The 21,097-nt window shown below is 36.6% G+C and overlaps 1 protein-coding gene across 9 annotated transcripts in view; it reads left to right on the forward strand.

Moving 5' to 3' along the window:
- Positions 1–21,097, forward strand: part of POLR3B (RNA polymerase III subunit B) — a 106,778-nt gene that overhangs the window by 3,564 nt on the left and 82,117 nt on the right. For all 9 annotated transcript variants that reach the window (XR_004966003.1, XR_004966004.1, XR_004966001.1 and 6 more), the window contains exons 2-9: positions 559–591; positions 1,709–1,765; positions 1,850–1,914; positions 3,077–3,152; positions 5,785–5,885; positions 10,493–10,584; positions 11,747–11,864; positions 13,516–13,624. Coding sequence is in view for 6 of the 9 variants with exons in the window: in XM_036298705.1 (XP_036154598.1) it covers positions 559–591; positions 1,709–1,765; positions 1,850–1,914; positions 3,077–3,152; positions 5,785–5,885; positions 10,493–10,584; positions 11,747–11,864; positions 13,516–13,624 (651 nt within the window). In the remaining 3 variants the exon portion in view is untranslated. The remainder of the gene's footprint in view (positions 1–558; positions 592–1,708; positions 1,766–1,849; positions 1,915–3,076; positions 3,153–5,784; positions 5,886–10,492; positions 10,585–11,746; positions 11,865–13,515; positions 13,625–21,097) is intronic.

Here is a 21,097-nt window from a genome sequence, read left to right on the forward strand (position 1 = left end):
CGTATCATGGTGGGCTACTTAAAACCTCAGCTAAGTATAAATAACAGGCCTCAGAACAAAAGAAGTGTAGCAGTGTGCAGCTCTTTAATGTAGACGGCGAACGCTGTGTGTGCTGTCCTTCTACCGCCCTGAGATGCGCTCTGACCATGCACTAGTTGACAGAACGTGGGAGAGAGAAAGGACTCGAGAGACCTGGCTTCCCCACCAGACCCTCGGAAACTTGCTTTCCCTTTCTCAAACTGGCAGACCCACTTACTCAGGAAGCGTCATGAGAATAAAATAAAGTACTTGGAATCTTGAGTCATCAAGAAGAGACTAAATTAGATTCTATTTAAGAAATCTGTTGTATACGTATGTGTTTATACATATATTTGTATGCACATACATACCTATGTGATTTCCATAAAAGTGATTACTATGTAAAAATTGTTGGTTTCATTTTGATTTACTTTCTTTCACTTATTGTGATAAAGTGAGTCATTTATGGTACATTAAAATAAAATAAAAATATGTGGTTGCCGGCACACATCCTGACACTCTTACTATTTTGATTCACAGGAAAAATGGAGGCTGCTTCCAGCATTTTTAAAGGTAATGCATCTTTAGTAATAATTAATTTTCTGATGAAAAGTAAAGAAATAAGCCTTTTGTTAAGATTAAATTTTTATCACCATTACTTTACTATATACAATTGTGTATATTGCTAGGTTTGGGAAATACAAGGAATTATAAGGCAGTATTTCTGCTAGTTGGGGGAGTGGTAATTTTAGAGAGAAGTAGCGTGGCAGATCAGAAGAGACTATTAAGTCCAAGGGGTGGACATGAGGAAGGTAGACCTCATCATTATAAGGTTGAATTTTTACCCCCAACAATCAGGACTACTTTAAAATATGGGATGGTTGTTTTGTAAGCCAGTGAGATGCCCAATAAGGAAGTATAATTAAAACAAAAGTTCTATGACTATCTGTCAAGAAAGTTCTAGAAGTGTTGAACTAATTGTGTTTGAAGATTAACGTAAAGAAAATGAACATGTACAGTCCTTTTAAATCAAGATTTTGGAGTCTGTATTTATTATTTCACTATTTTCAGTAGCAGTACACAGCACTTTCTGTGTACAGTTATTACTGACTTCTGAAATAAAAGGAAGGCACTGCTAGTTGGTATCTGATCTTAGGTTTGTTGAGTTTCACCTGCTTTCAGTATCAAATACAAGTATTTTCTTAATAGAGATTCTTATTTTTCCTCCCTCATTCTTCTATAAAGTGATATGAAAGACCAGTTTGATGTGTGGAAATCATAAAATTGCCCAGGTAGGAGAAAGACAAAAAGTAAATGGGCATTGTTTGAGGGGGAAGAGATGATAGTATGCTCAATTGCTATATTTTTTTGAAAATTCAAAATATGCAGAGAAAATTCTACCTTATTTATTAGCTTATGTGGAGTTATTAGGTATATTCAAATACTTGTATCTTGATTTCCCAAAGTCAGGTTGCTTCTCAAGGAGGAAAATTTGAGGATATTCTAGTAAGATGGAGAAGAAATAGAATGAAGACATAAAATGTAAAGTTTTACTAAACAAAATTCATGAATTTTTTCCCCATCACTTTGGTTTTAAGACAAATTTGATGATTACCTATGATTAGAGTCTATTATATTATCTGCTAACCTACTTTTGTTGCTAATCTACTGTTTCCCCTTTTCTATTTAGGTGAAAGGCCTTGTAAAACAGCATATAGATTCATTCAACTATTTTATTAATGTAGAGGTAAGCATCAGATCTTAGAACTATACACAGCTAAGAATTAATTGAAAGCTAGAGTCTTTCCTAATGCTACTCTTTCCACTGCAGATAAAGAAGATCATGAAAGCCAATGAAAAGGTTACAAGTGATGCTGACCCCATGTGGTACCTAAAGTAAGAAATCCAACTATCAATTACTCTTTTGATACTTCTGATAATGTCTAACATTTTAAAAAGTGAATGTAGTTGCTACCAAAACTCTTTTTAATCTGTTTAATAAGTAATTATCAAGTGTTCAATTTTTAATTGGTAAGCTAATTACTAGTATAACACATAGCATTATGATTAAGAAGTTACTAAAACTATTAGGGTTTTAAATTTTTAAAAACAATTTTAGACTTAAATAAAAATTACAGAAATAGTACAATATTCCCATTTTATTCTTCACCCAGCTTCTGCTACTATTAACATCTTATATTATCTAGCACAATTAGCAAAACCAGGAAATTAGCATTGATACTATATTAGCAACAAATCTATAGATCTTATTTAAAGTTTTCCCACTAATGTCCTTTTTCTGGTTCAGAGTTCAATTCAGGACCCCACAGTATGTTTAATTGTTATGCCTCTTCACTCTTCTCCAGACTGACAGCTCCTTAAGCGTTCTTGGTCTTTCATGACCTTGACACTTTTGAGGAATTCTGATTGATTGTTTTATAGAAGTTCCTTCGATTTCTTTTGCACAAATGAGCATATATATTTTTCCCCTTATATCCTCTTTTTTTCTTATATGAATCATAGCATACTATAGATACTCTTTTGTACTTTGCTTTTTTCATTAAGTATCATTTTAAGGAAGCTATGTTTCTAGTATTTTTGTAGAGATTTACACTATTTTTATTTTTTTAAATATTTTTATTGATTTCAAAGAGGAAGGGAAAGGGAGAGAGAGATAGAAACATCAGTGATGAGAGAGAATAATTAATTGGCTTCCTCCTGCACACCCCACACTGGGGATTGAGCCCGCAACCTGGGCATGTGCCCTGACGGGAATTGAACCATGATTTCCTGATTCATAGTTCGACATTCAACCACTGAGCTGGCTGGACTACACTGTTTTTTAAAAAGATATTCTGTTAGAGAGTACTTTCCCTCCTTTGTAAAGTTATATGTACTATCACTTTAAGAAGTTCTCCAATTATGATTTTTAATTTGTCATCCTTAGCAAGATAAACAATTGTCAAAGCATAATCCTGTATTTAGGAGGAAACTGTCTTTTTTTTGTTTATATGTTATTTGGAGAACTATAATTGGTAATGGAATAATTTGATTTCAGATATCTTAATATCTATGTTGGGCTTCCTGATGTTGAAGAAAGCTTCAATGTAACCAGACCAGTGTCCCCTCATGAGGTAATTTTTAACCTTACTTTAATTGAATTTGTTTACTTTAACTCAAAGAATCTGTGCCCTTAATAGATACTCTTGAAAGATGATTTAAAAAGAGGTTAAAAAAAATCTCTTATGAGGCAGGTAACCAAAATAAACAAGCACTTATATAATACAATACTATATTAGGAAACAGTTTTGTACTGTTTAGTTTATCATTTAATGTTATTAACTTGCACTGTTATATAACTGTGCCCTATTTATATTGTTTCTGAGCATTTTAGTGGTACTTCCCAGCCCCTTGCCAGCCAATTGTGCCTAGCATGGTGCTCTTTCTTGCAGAGATTACTTGCTTAGTGCATTTTTTGAGGGTCAGCTGGCATTGTGTTAGGGAGAGGAGACTAATGACCAAGAGCTCACAGTCTAATAGAAGAGGTGGATGAGAAGAAATTTAAATACCAGATCATTAACAGAGATGCAGACAGAGGGTTATAGAATAGGTCTGTTTATTGGCTTTTAACAGATACTAGACTTCTTTTCAAATTCTTCCATTTGACATCCAGAATTGGGAATTGATTCAGGGAATAAAATGATTTTTGTAGCTTTATCTGGTTTGTATTAATATAATGCTAAAATAGCAATTATGGAACATAGCACAGGAATCTTATTAAACAACAATTAAGGTGTTAGATTGTATGATTGTCTAAGTAAGGTTACATAGGAAGTATAACAAGTAACCAGGCATTTTACATAAATAAATTTTGGTACTACTTAGTCACCAAATATTGAACATTTATTTTGTGTCTCAACATTGAGAGATACAAAAGAAATGAGACACATATTCTTCCTCAAGGAGTTCACACTCTTGTGGAGAGATTAAAATTATAAAACATGTGAAACGGAGACACCAGGGGTTACACACTTTGAATGTCTGGAATGATCAGGCAGGAAGGCAAATATGTGAAGTTGTACTGAGTAGGAAGTGGTGAGGACTGTGGGATATTGGAAGTGTGTGCCCCAGTTTGGCTTTCCCCACCTCCCGTTCCCTTTTGCTAGAACTTTCCAGTTTTTTGAGAACTAAGCAGCCAGTTAGCAATTTCTAAGTCATCTAAACTGTATTACTATAAACAATAAACTGAGTTCAGAGAAAGGAGAAGACAAAGTAGTCTGAAGTAGTTCAAGAAGGCTGAGGCTACAATTGTCATTATTATTCTTTCTTATGTTGAAAAACATGTAAGTATTATTGTAATTAGAGAGGGTGTGGAGATTTCTTGGAGAGATTTTGACTCCTGGAGAATTGGGGAGAGTGGGAGAGCAGATGGGTGGGCGGTCATGGGACCCACAGCAGGACTGGCGGGGTGCAGGTACTGCAGACTCCACCAGAGCAGTCCTACTCCTGCAATAGAGAGAGGCCGAGGGGGATGGAGGGGACCCACGGAAGTAGTTCGGGAACCTACAAAGTTTGGTTCCCAATTCTTACGACATCTGTTGATTTTCATTTCCATTTGAAGGGATAAGTTTGTTAAAACCCACAAATGTTTACCTATCATGGACATTATGTTGGTTTTATTAATAAAATTGAGATAATATTATATACTGTTCTATACTAGGCATCATTTTAAAAATACCTATTTATACTCTTGGGAATTAAAATTATTCTTATTCCCATTTTACATAGGAAGAGATGTAAAATTTAAGTGGTAGAACCAAGATTTGAGCACAGGCAATAGAATCCATACTTTGAACCACCGTGCCACACTACCTTTGGTCTGACCTGAAGGAGGAGACTTGATCTAATTAAATATAAAATAAATAATTTCTATTGGTCAATAATAGGAATATCTAATATTTTAAAATTTCAGGCGCATTGATAAAGACTAGAAAAAGTTTAAATCTAACTAGCTTTGGTTCAGTAGAAGCCACAGAGACGATTTAGCACCATAAATTGTAAGGTTGATGGTCAGAGAAATTTCTTTTGAGACTACAAGCCACTTGATGATCATCAATATAATGGGGAAGTCATTGGATGATTCTGATGAGGTTTCCTCTGTCTGATCAAGGCTCAGCAAAGGACATCGTTTTGCGAGCCACATAAAACTCAGCAGCAATTTCTAAAGTTCCTCAAATGATTCAGCAATTATTAGAACGATGTGATGAATGATTTGTGCTATAATCTATCATTTGTTAAGGAATTTTGTGATCTAGTTTTGTTTATTTGGAGAATAAAAGGTAGTATAGTTTAAACTTTTTAGTGTGTGTGTGTGTGTGTGTGTGTGTGTGTGTGTGTGTGTACTTTAGTTATTATACTGGTTAACTGTTTTGAAAAAGGCAGCAACAAAGATATGGGAGCAGATTGGTGATCGCATCAGATCAGAGAGAAGAAAATCAGTACCAGATTTATTGTTTCATATCTGGGCTGGCAGGGGCGGAGATGCTGTGGTGATGGCTAGATCTATAGCTGGTATCATTCCCCTCCAGGAGAAGGTAGGCTCATCATTCCCAGTGCCCTAAGGTAGCATATGTAATAGCTCAGTGTTCCATGGACAGATCCAAGTTCAACGTGAGCCATACTTCTACTAAAGAAGGAGCTCTTTGGAGCTCTCAGAACCTTTCTTTTCCAGAGAGGAGGAGCAATGACTGTCTGAATCTATTTTAGTGCCGCCTGCGGGACATGACATACTCTGCCCCCATTACAGTGGATATTGAATATACCCGGGGCAGCCAGAGGATCATCCGCAATGCTTTACCCATTGGCAGGTAAGAAATGATGTTGGTATTAGAGATACACTACCTGCATTCCAGCCCTGTGAGGTGTCCTTGAGCAACTAAAGTTCTCTTTGCCCATTTCCTCATCTGAAAAATGTGGGAAATGGTGCCTAGTTCATGGCTTATTTTCTGGATTCAGTGAGTCAGTAGATATAGAACACTTAAGCAGTATCCAGCACATATTTGTGGTTATTGTTTTTTAATTGTGAAATTTGTTGCCGAAACTGGTTTGGCTCAGTGGATAGAGCTTCGGCCTGCGGACTGAAAGGTCCCAGGTTCAATTCCGGTCAAAGGCATGTACCTGGGTTGCGGGCACATCCCCAGTGGGAGATGTGCAGGAGGCAGCTGATCGATGTTTCTCTCTCATCGATGTTTCTAACTCTCTATCTCTCTCCCTTCCTCTCTGTAAAAACTCAATAAAAAATATATATAAAAAAAATTAAAAAAAAAATTAATTGTGAAATGTTTTCTATAAAGTTAGGGAAAATGCTTTCATTTCCTCTATAATACCAGGCTGTTAGAAAAACATTAGGTAAGAAAGCATTTCAATGAAGTCTCTGGTCTGGTCTTCTTGGTGGATTCATGTATATCTTAAGTTTGACTTTCCTGGCCATTCAACTGTTTTTCATATAGCAGTATTTAAGGGAGAAGTTACTTATTTACCCAGAACAGATTTGGAAATGATCACTAGCATTTTTGCAGTCTGCATGTCCTAACTAGAGAAATATATTGACTCTCCTGTAGAAATGGACAAAACCCATAATAATAATAATAATAATAATAATAATAGTTATGAATGATGTTGGACTTTAAACTTACTCCACATAATTCCCATTCAAGTGTTTTTCCTCCTTCAAAAGTGCTAAGAGCTTAATAAGCAATCCGTTAGTTCAACAAATATGCACCAACTTCTCATTATTTGTCATGCACTATGATCGGTGCTCAGATAAATAGAAAGATAATCATATAGTTCTTGTCAGCTACACTCAGGCTACATGTCTTTTGATTGGAGTATTTTATCCATTTACCATTTAAGATTATTGATAGGTGCATATTTAATGCCTGTTTTATTTTTTTAATTTATTTTCCCTTTATTGATTAAGATATTACAAATGTGTCCTTATCCCCCCAATGTCCTCTCCCATTTTATTTTTTATACCTATGTTTCTCTCTCTCTAAACCTATAATAATAAAAGCATAATATGCTAATTAGACCAGTCAACTTTCCTGACAAAGTCAGGTCTGCGAGGGCCAAGGCAAGCCACTGCGGCTGCGAGAGCCAAGCTCCTTGCATGAATTTCGTGCTTTGGGCCTCTAGTATATAAATAAAAGTAAATAAGTAAATATAAACATATAAATATAAATAAAAATATATGTATTCTTCCTCTTACAGCAGTCCCTTTAATGTTTCTTGCAATATTGGTTTGGTGGTAATAAACTTCTTTAACTTTTTTTGTCTGAGAAGCTATTTCACCTTCAGTTTTCAGTGATAGCCTTGCTGGACAGAGTAGTCTTGGTTTCAGATCCTTGCTTTTCATTACTTTGATTACTTCATGCCATTCCCTTCTGGCCTGTAGTATTTCTGTTGAAAAATCAGCTGACAGCCTTATGGAAACTCTCTCTCTTGTTGCCTTTAAGTTTCTTTGTCTTTAATGTTTGCCATTTTAATTATGATGTGTCTTGATGTGGGTCTCTTTGGGTTCATCTTGATTGGGACTTTGTGCTTCCTAAACTTGTGTGACTTTTTCCTTCACCAGGTTACAAAAGTTCTGTCATTATTTCTTCAAACAGGTTCTCTAATCCCTTATTCACTTTTTTCTCCAATTGGCACCCCTATGATACAGATGTTGTTCTGTTTCATGGTGTCCCAAAGTTCCCTTAATCCCTAGAGTGCCGGGGAGCGCGATCGTGTTCCTCTTGTCTTTCGCCAAAAGTGCCGAGAGCGCTATCAAAGCTTCGAAATGGCGTCCAGTTCTAAGTCTGCTTTTATTAGTGATGATGATATTGCTAAATATGTCAATGTAGTAAAGGTTTCCTTAAGTTTTTGAATATGTAACTTCATTTTCTTGCAATTCATATTTTTTTTTCCTAAACTGCTGTAAAATCAGCAAAAATGCCTTGGCAATTTTAGCATAGTTCCTAGGATATTGGTTGGCACTCAAAGGGTTAAACTGTCCTCATGCTTTTAAAGCGTTTTTTTTCTTTTTGCTGCTCTGATTGAGTGATTTTTTTTCTGTCTTCTAATTTGCTAATTCAATCCTCTTCTTCTAACCTACTATTAATTCCTTCCAGTGTATTCTTTATTTCAGCTATTTTATTCTTCATTTTTGACTGGTTGTTTTTCATGGTTTCTGTGCCCTTTTTTATGCTGTTGAGCATTCTAAAAACCATTACTTTATACTCTGTTTCTAATAAATTGCTTGCCTCCATTTCATTTAGCTCTTTTTCTGGAGATTTCTCCTGTTCTTTCATTTGGGGTCTGTTTTCTTGTTTCTCCATTTTTGCTGTTTCTTTGTGTTTGTTTCTGTGTATTGGATAAGACTGCTGTGCCTCCCAGTCTTGGTGAAGTGGACTTCTTGTGGGACCCAGTGGTGTGTGTAGTCTCCTTGATCTTCTGAGCTGGGAGCACTAAGAATGTCCCTTGCTTGGATTAAATGGGCCCTCCTGTTATATTTGGGTCTTGATTGCTGTTGTCGCATTTGTGGTTGGGCTCAACCCCAACCACATAATGCCAACAGTTATATAGATGCTGACAGAACAAATCAAGACAAAACAGGACTGAATTGAAAACAACACACACACACACACACACAAAACAACAACAAAAAGGACCAAAATAGAAAAAGAAAAGAAAAAAAAGGATACTAAAATATATGAGGCCAAAAGAATTAGAGGAGAAAAAAGAACCCAAAAAAAGAAAATGTGAAAGGAAAAGAAATAGCATAAGATTAAAAAATAAAAGAAAAAATGAAATGAAATAATAATATTTTTTAAAAGTAACAATAATGAATAAATTAAAATATATAATAGGAAAAGAAAAATGGGAAAAGAAAACAAAAATTTTAAAAAAGAAGAAGAGGAAAAACAAATAAAAGGAAAGAGATATGAAAAGAAAAAAATATTTGGATCTGCTATTTGTGGAGTTTGCTGGATTTTGCTCTGATGTTGTTGAATCAGGTCCCTTGATATTTTGGTGCTGGCCTCCTGATAGGTTCTCTGGTGCCAGCCAATGTGTATTGCTGTCCCTGCCTGGCCTTTGGGCAACCTGACTGAAGCACTGGCAGGGCCGAGCTCCAAGTAGTCTGGTGGACGGGGTCTCCATAACCCAGAGGCTGGGTCTGCCTAGGGGCTCGCAGCTTGACTCTCCCTGTTCTGAGCTACTCTCCCTTCCTCCATGGAGCTGGGCTCTGTGTCCTGCCATGATGGTTTAAACCAGCGGTCCTCAAACTACTGCCCGCGGGCCACATGCAAATACAAATACTGTATTTGTTCCCGTTTTGTTTTTTTACTTCAAAATAAGATATGTGCAGTGTGCATAGGAATTTGTTCATAGTTTTTTTTTTTAACTATTAGTCCGGTCCTCCAACGGTCTGAGGTACAGTGAACTGGCCCCCTGTTTAAAAAGTTTGAGGACCCCTGTTTTAAACAGACTCGTTTTGGGGGTGGTATATGTAGCTTGTAGAAGGGTGATGGGTACTTCCTCTCCTTCCAATGCCTCAGCTCTGCCTGGCTCATTGGCACCTCCTTGCTACCTTCTACCTTCTCAAGCAGGAAGGGATAATAAATCATCCCTGCTTAGCACTCCAGTCTTTCAACGTGTCTGACCACTGGGCAAGGCATCCACCCAGGCTCTAACCAGGCTATTGTCAAAGTTCCCCACCCACCAGACCCAGCCACTGGCGTAGAGATTTCCAGCCCAGAGCTGGTCCCCCTTTTCTCGGGTTGCTGCAGCCATTCTGCAGGTGGGGGAAGGCATGCCTCCCCTGCACCTAAGTGGGCAGGACCAATGCTCTTTCCTGGGCCACACTGTCCAGCCCCTTTCCTGCTCTTCCAGAACTTTTGAGTCGTCCCTCAGATTCACTGCTGGGTGTGCGGGTGAGACCCCTCCCCATCCCTGAATTCCACCAAGTGGCTCTTCCTGCAGCACAGATCTGGGTGAACTTCCCAGGTGGGATGATGGCCGGGCGTTCTGGCCATTCCCTCCCGTGAGTCTCAGCCTTGGTCTCCTGCCACTGTGCTCCCGCCGCGGCCTTCTCAGGCAGCACTTATCCAGCCACCTCTCAGTGCTGGCACTCCTGGCTTCGTGACCAAGCTGCATCCTTCTCAGTCTCTCCAGCCTGTGGTTCCAGCCACCTGGAGGCGCCCAGGGCTGGGGAAGCGGGCGGGGAAAGCGACAGCCCCTCCCCAGCAAATACTGCAGTCCCTGGACCCTGACTCCTGGCAATGGGCCTCACGGCTCCTCTGCCAGGATAGCCCAAACTGCTCACCCCGCGTCCTTGCTCAGACACTCACAGGTACACTTGCCCTTGCACATGCTCACTCACACACACCCAGTGACAATCTTTATGTGATAATTTCTTTTGTTTTATTTTAAACAGAATGCCCATAATGCTTCGTAGTTCAAACTGTGTTCTTACAGGGAAAACGCCAGCAGAATTTGCCAAACTGAATGAGTGCCCTTTAGATCCAGGTATGTGTGAGTCCTTGGATTTGCTCCACTTCCTTCGTTTTTGTTTTTTGTTTTTCAACATTTTCCTTAAAACAATACCAGCCTTTCTGCTTTATAACGAACTTTGATAAAACTTTGTTTACAAAACGTCCAGAAATTTGGTTTCAACTTTATTCTATTAGTCTATATTTCTAAAAGATATATTGTTTCCTCTTTTATTTCAAGTTTAAAACTTTAATACCCCAAGTATTTATTGCTGTGGTTTGTCAGTATTTTCTTTGTCTCTTTGCTCCAGGGTAATGCTCTTTTGGTGTACTTAAAAATTCAAAAATAATCTCACAAAGTTACTTATCTAGCTGGTTTGTAAAGACTCAAACATCTAATTTCAGGCTAGTTTAAATGCATTGCAGGGGGGAAATAAAAGTCTTCTGTTTAAATTTTTAAAAATCACATTTTTGTACCTGTTTTTAGGAAGTTTCTTTTATAAAGTTTCAAGCTTAGCACTTAACAGAAAGTTTCTTTTAATTCCTTAACTCATATTTCACACTGATTTAATTTATAGTTGCTTTAATCTACTTCCTTTAAAGTTGCATTGATGTAGACTCCCAGAAGGTTTTGGAAAGAAGTTAACAAAGAACGTGACTTTTAGACTATAATAAAATGTTGCATAAGTAAAACATATTGCCCTGTTTCTACTTTATTCTGAAGGTAAAATGAAGTCTCACTTTGTCATATTCTGAATTGTGTGCAAAAATATATATGGTAATGTTTTATTGAGTATAGAATATTACAGAAACCTAGCTTACCATTATCACTGATTTGTTAGAAAACTTAGAGCAAATTTCAGTTTATATTGAAGATGGTTAGCTCTTTTTCTGCTTAAGAAATCTGCAGTCTAATTTATTTAACATAATTACTTGTATTCACCTCCTTATGTGTCAGGTGCTGGTGATGCATAGACACTAAGATACATTTCCTGTCAAGAAGTTTATTATCTTGTGCTTCATTTTATATAAAATCATGTGCTGACACTATCATTAATTAATAAAACAGCAAACCTCTTTGAATTAAGTGGTGGCCAAGTGCCATGAAGCAATGGAAGAATGATCTCTAATTCAGGAGATTACTAAAGCACACTGTTAGAAGACTAGATGGTGGAACTGTTCTTGTTTCCTTTGGGCAGGTGGCTACTTCATTGTTAAAGGAGTGGAGAAAGTAATTCTTATCCAAGAGCAGCTGTCTAAGAACAGGATTATTGTGGAGGCTGACAGAAAAGGGACAGTTGGTGCGTCAGTTACCAGGTATGGAAAGCAGAGATGGTGTTCTTAAGAAATATTGATAATTCCATTAATATCAAATGGCTGTCTTTTGATATGGAGGTACCCAGTTATTTGTCTCTGATAATAGGCAGGGAAATATTTAAACTATCTATATTCAATTTATTGTGTAACACTGTAAGCATAGAGTATTGATTTAAAATTTTCTGTGATGAATGTATGAGACATTGTTTGAAAGGCCACTAGTTATTTTAAAAGTTGAATTTTATGTTAATTTGTAGCATTAAAGGAACTTTAAAAAAAATAAAAAATATTTCCGGATTTTTACATATGTATTCCAGATTATTTTTATTATTGACTAGAGGCCCGGTGCACAAAAATATACTATGAGACTATTTTACACTTAATATTTAATGAATTATTTCATGAACTTAACATCTTCTTGTTAGTTTTTCAGACCAGCCTCTTTCACAGTATACTCATTTTTCTATAACAGTATCCCTTATATTACTACTGTAATTTTTTCCCCTCTGGCTTATTATCATATATAATTTGAATTTTGGAAGTTAATGGATTCTGGATATAAAAAATTTGTGACCTAGTTAAGATGTCAGTGTGTAGTAGAATTTTTCTTCTAACAACCTGTATTGAACTTCTTAACTCAGAGTTTCTTCATTTTTCTTTCTGATAGAGAGGCAACTAACAATAATGGCCATTTATTGAGCAGTGACTAGGAACCAGGCAGTATACTAGGTGCTTTACCTATGTTATTTGTCAGCTCAGTCCTCCAAGATAAGTGATGTTATCTCTGTTTTATCGTTGAGTAACAGACCTTGAGTGCAGGTCACATCCATCATCAGAGGTAATAAGCATTTGAACCCAGATCTAATAATTCTACAATATGTCTTCCCACTGTTTGCAGTTTTGGAACCAGGGCAATCAGGATTTGAATCCTAAAGATTTTGTTTTCTAGCTATGAGGTACTTGGGTGAGCAGTTACTTAGCTTCTCTGAGCCTTGGTTTCCTCATATGTGATTCGGAGGCAATACTTCAAAGTAAGTTTTAGTATGTATGAGAGTAGAGCTAATGTAAATAGATTGGTAAAGGTGCATAATATGTAGCTGATGATTAGTGTGTGTTACTTTTATGAATGAATAAAGTGTTGAAATGTTTTTAAATCCACTGGAAATTTTATAGTGAATAGAGATCTATAAGAGGAGATTGCTTTAGGTTTCTTGTTTTCTTCACAGTATACCCAGACTATAGGTATGTTTTATTGGATTATTAGTATACAAATTCATTTCTTCATAGTTTCTCATTATGGTACAGGTTCATTTTGAGGTTTTTCTCTTCTAATCTATAAAATTGATTGTGAATATATGCCCCACATTGGATCCAAGGAGTTCAGGTGGAATCAAAGTGAAGTAGGTTAAAACAAATTCACCCACCAAACTTCCACCATAATCTGAAAGCTAAAGAAACATTTATAGTGTTTAAAATGCAAGTGGCAGGGGCAGGAGAGGAGTTGGGCATCTTTAAAAAGCACCTATTAGATAGGACCTCACTGATTGTTATTGATCAGTTAAACCTTATTGATTGACATACATTTCTATTGCATGTTAGTAGCTTCAAACTAAATGGGGATGCAGTTTAACCAACTTGTATTTCCTTGTAGCTCTACCCATGAGAAAAAAAGCAGAACCAATATGGCTGTGAAACAAGGACGATTTTATTTGAGGCATAATACTTTATCAGAAGATATACCGATTGTAATTATATTTAAGGTAAGGTTGCAGGTATCTACTGAAAATTATAAAGAAATTTTTAAAATTTTTACTTTTTTCAATTACAGTTGACATTCAATATTATTTTAACTTCAGGTGTACAGCATAGTGGTTGGACATTTATATAACTTACAAAGTAGTGACCCCCCCCCCCCCCCGGCACCATACATAGTTGTTATGATATCATTGGCTATATTCCCTATGCTATACTTTATATCCCTGTGACTACTTTGAAAATACCAATTTGTACTTCTTAATCTCTTCACCTTTTTCACACAGCCTCCAACGCCCATCCCATCTGGCAACCATCAGTTTGTTCTCTGTATCTGAGTCTTTTTTTCTGGTTTTTCATATGTAATTAGAAATTTGGAGAGCTAAGAATAGAGAGACTTGTAGTATGGACAAGTTGTCAGTCATGTAATGCATTTTAAATGGAAAGCTAATAAGACCAGGGTTTATAAAAAATTCCAAAAGTACAAAAGGGTATATAGTGATGAGCAAGCCTCCCACCCACCTGTACCTAACCACGTAGTTCTCCGCCCAAAGACACCACTTGCTACTAGTTTCTTGTGCATCTCTCGAGAGCTCGTCTGTACATGTAGAAGCACATGAGTATATAATTTTATTTCTGTTGTTTTGTTTTTTATTTACATATATTTTACATCATTTTTCTCTCAGCTTTTCCTCTGTCTTTTTTTTTTTGGGTAACTTACATCTTGGCAATAGTGTTACGTTACTTCATACAGAGCTACTGTATTCTTTCCAACAAACTGTTCTATTTATAGCTGTACTATTATTTAACATTCTGCTATCAGTGGACATATCTCTTGCTATTACATAACTGAAGCAATATCATGTTACACATGGGCAAGGACAACCGTAGGCTAAATTTCTAGTAGTGGAATTTTCTAGGTCAAAGAGTGTGGACCAAGTTCATTGTTCTGTTTTATGGACTTCTGGATTCTAGCGAGTTTCTGCATAAATATTAATCTTCGATTTACAACTGATTTCCCCTCCACCCCCAGCTTGTTTGTGAATTGTTGGCTTAGAATCCAAAAATTTTCCCATAGAAATAATGTCTAAATGTTATCTTCTCAGATAATTGTATAGTAGCTCATTTAATCTTCTCTGAGACTTAAATATTATTTCCATTCTCTGAACAGTTAAATTATAGTATTACTATTTAGCAAAACAGAAAAATAGTTGACATGATATCATACAGTTGGTCCTCGGTATTCACAGATTCTATATTTTCCAATTCTTCTACTTGCTAAAATTTATTTGTAACTGCAAATCAATATTTGTGGTGCTTTTACAATTATTTATGGGCGTGCACATGCACAGAACAATGAAAAATTTCAGTCACCCAACAGGCACACTCCCAGCCGAGGTCAAACAAGGCAACACTGATTTCTCATTTCAGCTCTCATACTGTTAAAAGGTGCCCTTTTTTCTGTCTAGTGTTATGTTTTTCACGTTTTTGTACCTTTTGTTAGAGATTTTGCTGTTTAAAATGACCCGCAAGCATAGTGCTGAAGTGTCTCTAAGCGCAAGGAGGCTATGGTGTGCTTTATGGAGAAAATACTTGTTAGATAAGCTTTGTTCAGGCATGAGTGCTGTTGGCTGTGACTTCAGTGTAAATGAATCACACACACACATGTAAAATAAGGTATCTTTAAATAGAAACATACGTAGGTTCTGTATTAATCAGTTGAAGAAAATTTAACCAGAGGTTCACAAGAACCTGTTTCCCCCAGGAGCAGCTTCTTCATTAATTCAGTGTTTTCGGCAACTTTGTAAAACATAGCTACTGTGGATAATGATGATCTACTACATATGGGTATTAAATGAATCATGATGACTAGGTTGACTAAAATAAAGAGCTTAGATCAGGGGTGGGCAAACTTTTTGACTCAAGGGCCACAATGGGTTCTTAAACTGGACCGGAGGGCCGGAACAAAAGCATGGATGGAGTGTTTGTGTGAACTAATATAAATTCAAAGTAAACATCATTACATAAAAGGGTACGGTCTTTTTTTTCAATAGTCTTATTCATTTCAAACGGGCTGAATCCTGCCCGCGGGCCGTAGTTTGCCCACGGCTGGCTTAGATGATCATAGTACCCAGTGCAATCTCTTAGGTACATAGTGGTGTTTAGTAAAGAAAATTTTATGTAACCATGTAGAATCACATCTCCAGCAGAGGGCAGCATGCTCCCATGCATCAAAAGGAATTATTTGAAAGGTTTTGATGCTTGAAGATGCACAGGATTACCTACCTACCTTCCTTACACCAGAAATTATAAATTAATTATAATGCATGTAATCTTTTATCACTCACATGGAAGTAGTATCACTAGACACATGCATTAAAATCAGAAGATATATATTAACTGCTTTTTTTTTGCTAGGTGACAAATGCTTGATAAGAGTTTCTTCTGTCAAATTTATTTAATGTTTATTCTGTAAATGTAGCTGACTTAAATCCTTTTATAATGGGCTATTAATTAACAGTGTACATTTTTATGTAACCAGTAGTTGAGATTTCAAGCTTCTTCCTTTCTGGTTATAGTAAAACAATCCTTACATTGTAAAAATTTAAAGCCACTGAAAAGTATTACTATATTTTGGGGTATATTTTTTCTGACCTCTTTTTCCTTTGCTTTTGTAATGTACACATCCATTTTATTTTTCTCACTTAACAATGAATTGTGTACACACACACACACACACACACACACACACATATGTATTGATTTCAGAGAGGAAGGGAGAGGGAGATTGAGATAAAAACATCAATGATGAGAGAGAATCATTGATTGGCTGCCCCCTACTGGGGATCAACTTGAGCACGTACCATTGACTGGAATCAAACCCGGGATCCTCTAATCTGCAGGCCAGTGCTCTATCCACTGAGCCAAACCAGCTAGGGCTGTGAGTAGTTTTTGATGTCTGTAAATATGAGTCTACATCATTGCTTTTAGCAGGTATTATATAGAAATTGCATATGTGTGATATAATATATTTAACCAATTTCCTGTAGTTAGACAGACATTCAGGTATCACCCCCTCTCCCCCAAGTTCTCTCTCATACACAACCCTGGATGTCCTTATATATACATGCTTGTGCATGTTGCTGATTATTTTGTGAGACTTAATTCCTGGGAGTGGATTACATCTTTAAAAAAACAATTTGGTATATGTTGACACATTTTTCTTCTGAAATGTATCCATTACATTCTATGTATAATGTGTATTATACATAGTGTATCATCAATATATGAGAATTAAACATTTTAAAATTTCCAGACTTTTCAGTTTAAATATTCAGTTCAAATTTCAGTCACTTTTTTTGGTTTCCTACTATAGGGATATTTTAATAATTCAGTGGAAACTTGTTTGATAACCACTATTTAGACTTTCCCTCTGGGAGGTAGATTGGGTAAGGGATTGCTTATAATCAGACAGATTTAGGTTGAATTCCGGCTTCTCCACTTATTAGCTGTGTGACATTGGGCAAGTTTCCCAATCTCTTTGGGTCTTAGATAATTCACTTTTAAGTGAGAATTTCACCTAAGAGGATAGTGGTGAAGAACAAATGATAACATGTGTTTTTTTAAAGCTAAGACAACCCAAAAAGAGGATGCTTTTTCTCCTTCCTTAGTCCTCCTTACACATTTGATGCCAGAAGTCCAGGAAAATAAACTGGTTGCCAGAAAAGTCACATCATTTCTCTTTTTGTGTTCTGTGGCCTTAGCACAGACCTTGACAGTCATTAGGACTTGATGGTTGTTGATTGTAACCAACAATTGGCTAAAAGTGACAGAAACAGCAGGGTTTTAGAGTCCATGCTGAGTCTGAATATGATGGATAAAGCTTTTAAGACCTAGATCAGCTTTATTTATGGACTTGAATCACTACAAAGGTTCTCCTGCCCATGAATCTTCCCCACTTTGCATTTTGTATTCTCAAGTATTCAGCAGTTGTGCTATGATGGCATCTGCAGTCTGAAAGTTTTTGTGGAAAAGATCAAATTTCAGGGTGTGCTGGGCATTGTATTGTTTCTTGGAAGCCAACTTATATTGAAATTTTTGATCTTTAAAGAGGAAAAAATCACACAATTAAAGAGGGCTATCACAGTTCTTTTATTTTCTGCCAGGACTCCTTTTGGTAATATTAAGTTGACTTCTGTCTACTGTGAAGAAAAATTAGAGATTTCTGAATGTTAGATGTTTTAAGAAGTTATTCCCTTTCCCTCCTTCACATTATATATTCAGCATATCACCATTTGCCTGCATATCATTCTCTTTTGTTCATTAGTATTCTTTTTATCTCTTAAAAGTCACACTTTTAATCACACTCAGTAGATATTCAAGGAGACTGCCACTTTTTAAAGAACATGTCTCCTTATTTTTGTTTTTTGCTGATTGCTAGACTCTGCTGTTTTTTCATAAGGTAATTATATAGCATTCACTTTTGACTTAAATTAGGTGAAATGATTTCAGCTATCTAGAGTACAAAGAGCTCCATGTAAAGCTAGTTTTCAGATGTCTAAATTATGTCTGTAAAGCAAAATGGTTGGCCCTTTTGCTGTCGTTTCCATAGCAATATGCCTTTTATTTGTAGCTGTGACTTCTGAAGGCTAAGTAGTCATAAAGTCATTTTGGAACTGGAGCACTTTTGATGATACCCGACTGAGTTATCACCCTGTATTTCAGATACAGGAAGAGTTTGGTTCTTTTAGAGAAAAGCTTTGCCACTGATCATTCTTTCTGCACATATGTTGTTACTAGTATTTAGCATGTGTTTGGCATATCTTTGCTTCATAACTAAGACATACTTGGAGAGCTTAGAAATATTTAGGTCCATGTTAGGCCCCTTGAAAATTTTATGCAATTATAAAATTACTCCTTAGATTCAGCATCAGGGCAACTTGAAGTGGCAATTCATATGTTAAATGAGAATGGACTTTTATTAAATACCAAAATAGGCAATCAAGTATATAGTCTTTTTCACTTGGAAATTACTGAACTAATTATTAAGATAATCTGGGTGGCTTTAGTTCAGATGTTTTAGATATTAATGTACTCCAAGAAAGGGGATTGATCCAGAAAACTACTTCCATTTCAGCTCTAGGACTCAATTTGTCTCAGTGAGACCATTCTCTAGTCTCATTTTGCAGGCTTCATTTGGTATCTGTCCTTTATAGATCTCTTTTAGTGTTTGGGCTTTCCTCTGAGAAGTGATGTGCATTAGTCACATCTAGAGATTTTAGAGAGAGAAAAAAGAAAGATGGAAGAAAAGGAGGAGGAAGAGAAAGGAGGCAGAAGGTTACTTACCAAACTTGGCCTTAAATGATGCCACCAGCATCTCCCCTCCAGAGAGATCACTTCTACAGAATCTTTCTTTCTGCCGAGTTTATAGCTCAGTGCAATAACTCCCAGGCTCCTCAAAGGAGGAGAGCCCAACTGCTGCTGTCTTGGCTCAATCATATATATACAATTTTCATAAAGAATTATGTACTGACTGAATACATTTAAAAATATTTTTTTTATTGATTTCAGAGAGGAAGGGAGAGGGAGAGAGAGATAGAAACATCAATGATGAGAGGATCATCTATTGGCTGCCTCCTGCATGCCCCCTACTGGGGGTCGAGCCCACAACCTGGGCATGTGCCCTGACTGGGAATCAAACCATGACCTCCTGATTCATGGGTCCACGCTCAACCACTGACCCATGCTGGCTTGGCCTGACTGAATAAATTAAAAGAAAATATATTTTGAAATTTGTTCTGCTATGAACAGAAATGACATCTTTTTACTATGCTGTTCGTTTTTAAGTTAATCTTCCAATGCATAATAAGTTTGCAATGGATAAAAAAATAAAATAAAATTAGGAGTGATAATTTTTTTAGGATTACACTTCTTTAATCTATGAAAGGCTACGTGTTTTAATGAATGTCTAGTGTCCATTTTAATAAATGCAAAGTAGAGATAAAAGTATGCAAACATTATAGTACAAAAAGATTTGTATCCTGAGAACTTCGTTGGTTGTTCACTGAACAAAAACATTTTGAACAAGTTATACACTTAAAAAATGTTTTTAAGTTTAAATGCGAATGTAATTCCAAAATTTGGCCTATTAGTTATCTGTCCTAGGTAACAAATTATAGCACAGTTTCTGTTGGTTGGGGATTTGGGAGTTGCTTGGCTGGGTGGTTCTGACTCGGAGTCTTTCATTAGTCAAGATATCAGCCAAGGCTACAGTTATCTGAAGGCTGAATTAGAGCTGGTGGGTCCCCTTCCATGATAGCTCAGCACATAGCAGTTGGCATCAGCACCAGACCTTTCCATAGATTGCTCGAGTGTCTTCATGACAAGACTCTGGCTTCCCCCCGAGGAGCACTGTGAGAGGCAGAAAGCAGGAAGCTACAGTGCCTTTTATGACCAAGGCTCCAAAGTCACATATTGTCACTTCCACTTTTCTTCTGGAGAGGTGAGTCATTAACTTTGGCATACACTCAGGGACAGGAGAATTAGTCTTCACCTTTTGAAGAGAGTGTCAAAGAATTGGTGGATATTTTTTAAACCACTACAGTTGGCCTGAAAGGGACATAAGCATATATTTAGCTCCCCGCAAAAACCTCAAAACTTTCAGTAAATTTACCTCTGATCCTAAAGTATCCACGTCAGATTTACAGACTGCAGACTAAAATTCAGTTGTAGAATTTTGAGCTGAATGGGACCTAGTTGTGCCCTCTTGTTACAGAAATGAGAAAACAGGTGGAAGAGGCGACATGATAGCGGTGGTTATAAGGTTTGTTGACATTACTTTAGGACGGACACCTCAGGGAGGTGCCCTTTCCATTGCATTCAGGGTACTGTTCTTGAAGGTCTGCATTGGACCTTGGGATTCAACTTAACCTCTCTCTCTCTCTCAGGAAGAATTGAGAAACAGAGGATCAAAACCTAACGAGCCAGTTACTCCTGGTTCTGTTTCACTACATAGCTAAAGGAAGAATTTTAATGCAAACATAACTTTCCCCCTAACTTCTAAGAAGCAGATTATTTCTCTGCCAAAGGGAAGGTTAGTGCAATTATGCTGTATTTCTTGATATGGCAGAATTCCAGGCAAGTGTGTGAAGGAGCGAGCCTTCTCACCATATGGAATCTACAAAGACCTGCATTGCTGCTGCCACCTTGAAACACTTAAGATAAGTGGGTTTCTTAAACCTGTTAAGTGTGTTCTTAGTTTCTAAACGATCACTTTTAAAACCTGCATAAAGTATAGCTTAGTATCTAGAAGAGTGAGGTAAAACATCCCTTAGGAAAAATTCTTTTAGCCTGAATGTGAATTTTGACACTTTTCAGAAATATCATTCTTTTGACAAAGCTAATTGGGGTTCTGTTTATTTTCAGCATTGCACATTTTCTGATTTGCTCTTTGGCTATTTTTTTACATTTTTTCTTTTCTT

The sequence above is a fragment of the Myotis myotis genome, unplaced genomic scaffold (genome assembly GCF_014108235.1).
Source record: "Myotis myotis isolate mMyoMyo1 unplaced genomic scaffold, mMyoMyo1.p scaffold_m19_p_3, whole genome shotgun sequence".
Lineage (NCBI taxonomy): Eukaryota > Metazoa > Chordata > Mammalia > Chiroptera > Vespertilionidae > Myotis > Myotis myotis.